Source organism: Cryptotermes secundus, unplaced genomic scaffold, assembly GCF_002891405.2.
Source record: "Cryptotermes secundus unplaced genomic scaffold, Csec_1.0 scaffold499, whole genome shotgun sequence".
Classification (NCBI taxonomy): Eukaryota; Metazoa; Arthropoda; class Insecta; order Blattodea; family Kalotermitidae; genus Cryptotermes; species Cryptotermes secundus.
Genome location: NW_019738354.1, coordinates 1,279,442 through 1,288,915, shown reverse-complemented (window position 1 = coordinate 1,288,915; position 9,474 = coordinate 1,279,442). Strand labels below are relative to the sequence as shown.

Here is a 9,474-nt window from a genome sequence, read left to right as displayed (position 1 = left end):
TTGTAACTGCCACTTAGCGGCACCCAACAAGGGTTTCTTCGCCAAACGGGGTCCACGTATTCCAGAGCCTAGGTGTCCCAGTCTTTCCCCTGCTACAGATATGTTGGAAGTACCAGCTCCCTGCAGTGGTGTGCCAGTGCTAACGACTCCCAAGAGAGCAGTTTTTGGTTTTGCCTCTGGTAGGTTTTGAATCATTGGTTCATCCCTGCCTTTGGCTAAGACTGCAACAGTAGGTTTGCCAGTTGCTTCTGAGCCCCTTAATGGTTCACCAGAGCTTCCAGACCCCTGCTGAAGCATTTCTCGTAGGGATCCCCTTAAAGGGGGGTCCCTCTTCAGTTTAAGGTCCTTACGACCGGTTTTTTTGTTTGGTCCCATGAGTAATGGGGATTTAAAAGGTTACCACCCGCAGAGCCCCATACGGGTGGAAGGCATAAATACAACGGGGTGCTGCCTGGTGCCCCAAGGGGATCGTTCGTGACACTGGCCAATAACCACCCCAGTGCCATGCAGCCCTCAGCACGATGCCTCACACCTTGGCTTAGGCGGTTGGTCCTTCATAAGTATAACCCTCACAAGCCTCCAGGACCAAAAGTGCATGTTCGGGGAGAGGGGGGTATCCCAGATAACTGGGCATGCGATACTAATTGTCATGAGGTTGTGACCAGGGCAACCTACACGAACTTACCGCCCCTGGAAGTTGCTTCAAAGCTCCCCCATTCCCACCCCTCCACATGGGTTGGTCGAAACCATTTTAGAGTGTTGAGTCCTAAGGCTTGCGGCACCTTGTCGGTACTCTAGGGAGACAACTCAAATAGCCGTAGCTACCCCCATAGGAGTGCTCTCCCGCATTCATCCTGGGTACATCGTAATGAAACCCAAGAGTCATTATGCCGCCATGTGGGAGGCTCTGGTCAAATGGCCATTGCCCTTTATGGAAACTTGGCCGCCAGCCCCAGAGGTTCACGCTAATGCAGACCCCCCAGGGCTGTCGTTGCCCAGCAGGACCACGAGGAGGTGCTCCAAAGCTGTCTCAACGCATCCCTGGTCAATGATACGTCCCCACCAAAGACACAGCCACCCTGCCTCTCACAGTGGTTACTGTGAAGAATATATAAGAAATAATGTAAGAAGATATGGTATAATTTGATGCAGTTCAGAAGTTCACTGGCATTTTAGAGGAATGTTCTGCATCCATCATCAGGGTCAAGGAGTAAGCCAAGCATGCAAGAAGCAGCAGCAAGCTGAGTGAGCAAACTTCTCTCAGCTTGCTGCTTGCTCCTTGCTTGATGTCTCCTCAGATTACTCTCCAACTTTAGGGACAGAATCAGTATGTCTCTCTAAAATCTTAGACTGCATGGTGTCACATTTCAGAAGCTCATCAGTTCCTTGTTTGTTTTCAGACATCATGCATGCTGAAACAAAGCGTGTGTTTGTTGGTAATTTGCCTCCAGACATTACACAGACAGACATTAGAAAGCGGTTCAGCAAGTTTGGCAACGTGTTGTCTGTAGAAATTAAACACCGTCCAGATTCTTCATCTTTTGCATTCTTGGATTTTAAAACCGATGAAGATAAGCTGAATTCATGTAAGATTTGTCTATATTTTTTGCAAATATGTGAAGCATTCTGATGTTAGTTCTTGCTGATAAATATTGTGTATTTTTTTACAGGTTTTGAAACATTATCGATTGAGAAATGGAATGGTAATAGAATAAAATTAGAACTTGCTAAGGAGAGTTTTCTGAGTAGGCTTGAGAAGGAAAGACAAGAGAATAACAAATCAAAACCACAGTGCGGTTCAGATGATCCATATATGATTGGTACAAACATAAAATCTAAGAAAAGGTCAATAGAAAATTTGGAATTTGCAAAAAAGAAACAGAAGACTGAGGAAAATTTGTCTGAAGTGAATGATTGCAGCATGGATGAAGAATCACTTAGGTTATCAGATAATTCTAGTGATTGTGAAACACTATACAATGGAAAGTTAAAGATGTTTGGTGGGACAGTGACTGCTATTTGTGATTCAAATAGTGACAGGAGCCTCTCTCAGTCAGGGCCAGATAGTAAAATTTCTCAGTCAGCAAATGCAGCAACAGATTTGCTACAGAGATTAGAGCTTTTTAGTGATGTGTGGAAGGACCCATCAATGAATTGTGATCCCACGAAACATGACAAAGTGATTACAGGAAATGATTACTTTACAAAAGAAAGCCTTTCAGATGAAGCTAAAAGACTGCTTGCTGAAGAGAAACGTAAGAAATCTATTGATGAGAAAAGGAAGTCATACCAGAAACAAAAGGAAACAATCAAATTGGCACTTAGCTCTATAGTAAGTATGGTAATGAGAAGACTGGTCAAGTGCATTTCCAGAATGTCATAGCTTTTATGATTCCTGATCACGATTCCCATTTTGAATTACCATGTTAGAAGAGAATTGTTAAACATAAATTTTCAGCATGCTTTTAATTCTTAATAAATATACTGTAAAACAAATGTACTGAAAGAGTAGTATATAAGAATTATAGTCTTACTAAAGGTTTCCCTCATTTAGGGTTAACTTTTATGGTTCCTCAAGTTTACGATATGTAATAGTATGCTGAACTATTGTGCATATCTACTATTTCACAGAGAAAATATAAAGGGACTCCACTATGTTTACTGCTTTCTGATAAAACGGAGAATATTTGAAGAGTACTGGCTTCTGGGATATAATGTCTCGTAGTTAAGCAGAAGTTTATCAATGTTTTGGAGCAACTTCTGTATAGTATTTCCTTCCAGAAAACTGGAAATCAGAGTTTTCACAAAGTTAGTAATGATAATGGAGTTAGAGATGTAAACTTTGCCACATCCAGAAATCTCTCTGTCAAAAGTACGATGTTCCCACATTGTAACATCATAAATTTACTTGGACATCTGATGGACTCACAAACAAATTGACCATATTTTGATAGGTAGGAGGTGGAATTCAAGTATACTTGTGGTCTGATCATTTAGAGCAGCAGATTGGGAGGTGAAATATTACGTTTTGAGGTCCATAAGCTAATTAATTTTATTGGGAATAAGGAAGAATTTTCTGATCAGTGGAAGGAATCTACTGTCATACCAATTCAAGATGGTTGATAAAACTGGTTGTAATAATTATTGTGAAATAAAACTGCTATCAACTTCATACAAAACTTTATCCAATTTCCCTCTCTCAGGTTTAAGTCCATATATAGATGAAATTATTGGGGATCAGCAGTGTGGGTTTCAGTGTAACATTTGTTACATGCGTTACATTTGTTAGAAAGCTGCATAAAATCCTACTTAAATGCATTCTTATTTGATATTTCTATTAACAAGAAATGTGCTGTGTTGTTTTTAAAGGATTCTGGTCACACAAACAGTAAAATTATTTTTGATTCTGAAGATTATGAAAATAATGCTGAGGATGCAGTGAAACATTCAGTGTCTCATAACATTTCATCAGTCTCTTCTGATGTTGAATTGCTGGGAGGGTCAAACAGAAAAACAGTTCTTTTTGAAGATTCTTCAGATGGTGAGGAAGAAGGAAACTTCAAAATTAAGACTCAATTTGAAGGTAGTAAGGGACAGAAGGTATGTATATCACATCATTATCATCTTCATGATGTTGAGGAATAGGCCATTTGGCTTGTTACAGTTTCATGCCATTTCTCCAGTAGTTTTTCTAAACTACTTTACAAAGTTTGAAAACAAAACGGTCTCCCTGCTGTGTTTTACTTTTATCTTTAATTTTTTAACTTTGTTTCTTAATTTTGTCCTTGATTTCCACATTAGTCATTTATTTATCATGTTCGTACTACTGTAACCTTAATTCTGCTGACTTCTTATAGCATTCTATTTTTCAGTGTTGCCAGGTTTTGTGGTCTATGACTTAAATTTGGTCCTAACATTAGAGTTAATTGTTATTTCAGACATTTCAGAGAGAGACACTGCTTTAATTGTAATTTTTGTATTACACAATGCTTTATAATAATTTTGTGTTTTCAGCTTCTAAAATTACAGTCTCGGTTTGCAAGCGATAAGAGATTTGTAATGGATGAAAGGTTTTATGAGAGTGATGAGGAAGTTCCTGCTGAAACATCTGTCATTGCTGAAACTTCAGGTGTAGAAGATGAAAGAAAAATACAGTTTGAAATATTACAAGATGTCCTTGGTCATCAGATTCCAATTAAAGATAACAAGAAAGAAAAGTCAAAGTTGGTATATTAAAACATAATTTAAAGTGATATTACCATATAATCTGCTATAACATTATGTTCTAGAAGAAAGTTTTTGAATGAGTATGTACGAAAACAAAATGGAATAAACTAGTAGATGACAAATGTACTCATACCAGAGAAATGCTCATGCATATGTTTACCCCAGGGGACCACTATATATTTCATCATAATGAAGAGATTCCTGTTTTTCTCTTGGAGTTCTTCGCAGTTATTTATCAGCTTGATACTGTATAACATGTATGGTTGAGAAGGTATTATTATATAAACTAAGAAATAGAAAGCATGTGTTTCATCTGTACTGAAAATTCTCAGTGATAAGTATTTGAGAATATTAACATTTCTAAAAAGTGAGGTGAAGTGACAGTCTTAATGCTTTCACATATAGTGACTACTAGTTTTTAGATACAAGAGTGCTCTTTGCATAATTCAGGCATAGTTTCCTTCGGTAGTCATATCCTCAGTCCGTGACTTATCTGTATGTGAATATTTCAGTGATAAGAATCATGCTACATGTAAGTTGTAACATTTTCCCTCAAGGGTTAAGGAAGGTTGTAGACCTGATCAACATGTTGTATTGGCATCACAGGTTTGATATACCTAATACTGTTGAATTACATGTTCCACTAAATTTAAATAGTAAGACAAAAGTCGAATAATCACTTTGTCTTGCATTTTTGGGTATTTGTCATGTGCAGAGGTGAAATATTTTTATGTTATTACTGTGACTGGTTCACATTTTTTGAGGGGGTGGTGCGATGAATGTTTGGATTTTTTAACACTAAAAGTGGTTAAGGAAATTATTTTTTATATTGTAAATCAATGGTATATATTTTATTATACCTTGATCCACTAATACTAATACATGCTTTCATTTTCAGGAGGATATCAATGCTCAGATATGATCCTTCAAAACCCGATCATGCCAAATTTGAGAAAAAAACTGAACCTAAAATACAGAAAGAAGTTTTTGATGTGTCACCAGGCAAGATTCCAAAAGTAGGTTATGGCAAAAGGGAGGAGAAGGTTGAAAATGTTATCGTTTCAAAAGAAAAATTTTACAAAGTGGCAGAGTCTCTAAAGAAAACCCTTCAGAAACGAGATGAAAGGAATGAGTTTAGCCTTCGTAAAATGTTTGGTACCAGTGATGGAGGTTTGTGTTATATTTGTATTCATTCACCTACTCGGATATAACATATTTTATGTTTAATCTGTTAACATTCTCTCAGTCTTATAGGTACCATTAGACTAGAAAAGTTCTAAGACACAGGTAATCTAACAATGCCAGCTTTATTTGAGAGACATTTTCAATGTATTCATCATCTCATTCTTACTGAAGTTAGGTATTCATGAATCAGTGCTGAAAAGAGTAGGCCACTCATTTCATGGTAATGCTACAAACTTTGTTGTTGTTGTGCATCTAGGGCATTTTAAGGGTTTTTCAAGATCAATTATATATGAAACAGGAAGGAGTCTCATGATTCCAGGCCTGGAGTAAAGGCTGAAATGTTAAACACAAAAGTGATTGTGGTGTCTGCTGCATGTTAAAAATCATTATCATGGAGCAAAAGGAATGCTGTGGACTGTCTTTCTTACAGCTTCTCGACCACTTAGGTCAGGCACATAGTGTATTACTGTGTAGTAACAGTATATTGAATTCCTAGTATAATGTTAGGTAGATGAACATTTAATTACTATAGGATTCTGACGATGGTGTATAACACACTGATATATTGGGTTTCTGGACTTTATCCATCGTCCTAGTTTTTAAGATAACAAAAACACGACGTTTCGGAAACTGGATCTGTTTCCGTCCTCAGGTGAAGGAAAAGGGGAACACCTATTCTGTTGGGTCCAGTGATTGAGGCTAGCTCTTTCTAACGGACCCAACAGAATAGGTGTTCCCCTTTCCCTTCACCTGAGGATGGAAACAGATCCAGTTTCTGAAACGTCGTGTTTTTGTTATCTTAAAAACTAGGACGATGGATAAAGTCCAGAAACCCAATATATCAGATGAACATTTGTTAAAAACAAATAAGCCACACTCATATTTCTGACACTTTTTACCCTTTTTACTATCACAGGTTTTCAAACTCATGTGCTATAACCTGCTGTAGAACTGTGTTAATAATTTTTACTGTAATGAGTTTATATGATATCCTTCAGGCTCAGTTGATGAAGATGGTGAGACACTCTGTGCTACAGCTCTAAATAAACACAAACATAAAGAATGGACCAAGAATCCATTTAAATATGATTCTAGTGGCTCTGAAGAAGAAAATGAGACACTCAGTCATAATAAAACTGATAATCGACAACAGAACGTAAAAGAAAATGTAATTAATTCTGGTGAAAGCCTTTTCTTTAAGCACAATGATCCTCGCCTTCAAGGTTAGTATAGTGAAATGTTTGTTTATAGTTTATCCAGTANGGTAAAAGCAGACTGCTTTTTACCGTTTCTCACGGTCTCTTCGCTTTGCAGATTTCTTATATTTTTTCTTCTACCCTGAAGATGGAGGCGATACGTTCCTCCGAAACGTCGGTTAACACCACATATACACGGTGCCAAATCCCAGAAGACTGCTTTCTTTCAGTACAGAGGTAGTCACATTATGTGAGACGTGAAGTCATTGCTGAATCTGACCATGATATGGTATTGGTTTGTGTACCTTCAAGTGCATGTGTGTATGCAGCTTTTCCATTAATAATTCTTTTAATTTAGATAAATGTTTTTCCCCTGTTGGTTTGGAATAAGAGTTCCACAAAATAACAAATAGTCTAGGTACCTAAAGCTTCAGTGGAGATTCCTAGCACCCTCAAGAATGTTTGTTGCTAGACGTTTGCAGTATGAAACACAACTGATAATTTGAAAATGAAAGACTATATGGAGACTGAAACACAAACTAGTTATATTATAAAAAGAAGCTCCTCCGGATTTGATTATATAGTACTTATTAATTAAAGTATAGTTCCAGGTATATTTAGAAAACATATGTATAGAATGCAAGAGGTTTTACTTCGCTTGCAACTTTAAATTGATATAAGAAGTTTCAGTTTTTCCATGGACTAACTATCTGTAGGGTAATGAAGCAAGTCTTGAGCTTGTAGCATAAAATTCTTCCTGACATGTATCTGTAGAAGCTGAAGGAAACCAGACACGATCATCTAATAGAGGCCAGGATTTGAATTAGGTGGCTCCCAGATGCAAGTTACATGTTCTGCCATGGAGCTAATCTTCCAGAATGGCACAGAAGTATAATTTAGAATATTGAAAAATCAACATAGACTCTTGTTTATTAGGTGAATGAAGAACCACATAATAAAGTATTGTCTTCTGGGATATAATGTTGTGTAGTCGATGGAAGCCAGACAGTGTTTCAGAGGAATAAATTCCCTCCATCTTCATTTTTGAAGTGTACATCAAGCACGAAATCAGAATGAACCTTGAGCTCTGCTTGCTGCCTGCATCATGCTAGTTTCTCTTTTGACTTACTGTTCATTGGTGAAGATGAAAGTAATAAGTTCCTGGATGACTTTCAGTGGACTTTGTGGTGTTATATCCCAGAAGACAGAACTCTTCATAATCATTGCTGTAAGAAATTTGAATGTTACAGCCAAATAATAATTTCAGTCATATTTACGCTTAAGGTATCAAACTTTTTGAGCCCCAGTTTTGTAAAACGTGTGACCTATAATTCTTCTCCCAGTGTGCACTTTTGTTTTCTTAATTCCACTGAAACTTTGATGCATGTTTATGACATGGAATTTTCTCATTTGCAGAGGGACTGGAATTCTTCAGCACAGGCCAGATTAAAGATGAATCATATGACTTTGCAAAACATAGGAGAGAACTTAAGCAGATAGTTCGATCTAAAGTGAAAAATAATTTGCGCAATCATCTTCCACAGAAAAATAAACTAGGAGGACAGAAGGTCAAGAAATTTAAGAAGACACAATAAGTTCTTCCTGGCATATACCTCAAGAGGCTGAAGGAAGCCGGAAGTGTAATTTATAATAATGAAAATCGTATGTCATGGGGACACTTGTTTCGTAGGTAGATGAACAACTGTATAATAGAAAGCAGTCTTCTGGGATTTGGCACCATGTATATGTGGTGTTAACCAACGTTTTGTCTCAGCAAGTCATGGAAGCCTCTGGAAAGGACTTGGTGTGATTCCATACTATCTGAAGTCTCAACTGTGATGTCTGTGTACTAAGACATTTTCTTTTTGAAGGAGAATGTTTCTGTGTCCATGACATAAAAAATATTACAGTCTTTTCTAACATATTGAGAGATATTAGGAAGAAATCCTTACAAACATGAATAAGTGTAATGTTCACTTCAGAAAGGTATGAAGAGGTACAGGATTTAATTGTATGGATAACAGAACTTGAAATAAAAATGATCTTCCTTATAATTTAATTACCAGAACTGCTTATGTAGTTTAATTCTGTTACTTGCTGTAACCTTTTATTTATATTTATATTTGCAGGCCCCTTGACAACACTTCCACCTCTTACACTCCTTGTCATATGTAGATTCCCACTATTATCCTCACATTTCAGTCCCTGATTCCATTTCCTGATGTTTTTTCCCATCTGGGAGGATAAAACTTTCTTTTCGTGTACAGCACTGGTTCTCCACACTATTAAGATGCTAATTTAGAAAGGGAATAGAACTCTTTCAAGTATTAAATATACTATTGGATAAATGGGGCACAAATGGCTAACATACATACATGTACTTCCTCAACTGCATCAAGTGTACCATCTAAGGGATCACTGCTTTCTTCAGTTGGAGATCTGCAATGGGGAAACGACTTCTACTCTTGAGGAATCATATTTATCACAATGCTGCTAATTGTCATCAGAAGATGATGGCTTAAATGTATGATCTTCATCCTCTCTGAAACTGTAGAAGAAATTAGCATTACTAAAATAAGAAAAGATACCACAGGGCAGAATAATCATTTTATAACTTCAGTACTAAAGAGTTACAGGACACATTACACACTGCACTTTAACAAATATAAAAACTTGATGTTTCATTAGCATAGTTGGATGTCCTCATCAAGAAACATGGGTTACATCCCATAAGCAAGTAATGACATTTCAAGCTATAACTTTTATTCTTAAACAAATAAATGAACTGAAATTATTAATGAAAGTAATTTTTGCAAAAAAGGCAGTGTCCTCACCAGCAAAAGTCTTCATTTTTTCTAGTGATAAT

The 9,474-nt window shown here is 36.8% G+C and overlaps 1 protein-coding gene across 2 annotated transcripts in view; it reads left to right on the top strand.

The window, feature by feature from the left end:
• Positions 1 to 8,676, top strand: part of LOC111870810 (probable RNA-binding protein CG14230) — an 11,443-nt gene extending 2,767 nt beyond the window's left edge. For both annotated transcript variants that reach the window (XM_023863367.2, XM_023863368.2), the window contains exons 2-8: positions 1,401 to 1,586; positions 1,671 to 2,332; positions 3,370 to 3,600; positions 4,015 to 4,223; positions 5,126 to 5,397; positions 6,411 to 6,635; positions 8,025 to 8,676. In XM_023863367.2, the coding sequence (XP_023719135.1) occupies positions 1,406 to 1,586; positions 1,671 to 2,332; positions 3,370 to 3,600; positions 4,015 to 4,223; positions 5,126 to 5,397; positions 6,411 to 6,635; positions 8,025 to 8,203 (1,959 nt within the window). In that variant the 5' untranslated portion in view covers positions 1,401 to 1,405 and the 3' untranslated portion in view covers positions 8,204 to 8,676. The remainder of the gene's footprint in view (positions 1 to 1,400; positions 1,587 to 1,670; positions 2,333 to 3,369; positions 3,601 to 4,014; positions 4,224 to 5,125; positions 5,398 to 6,410; positions 6,636 to 8,024) is intronic.
• The last annotated feature ends 798 nt before the right edge of the window (positions 8,677 to 9,474 follow it).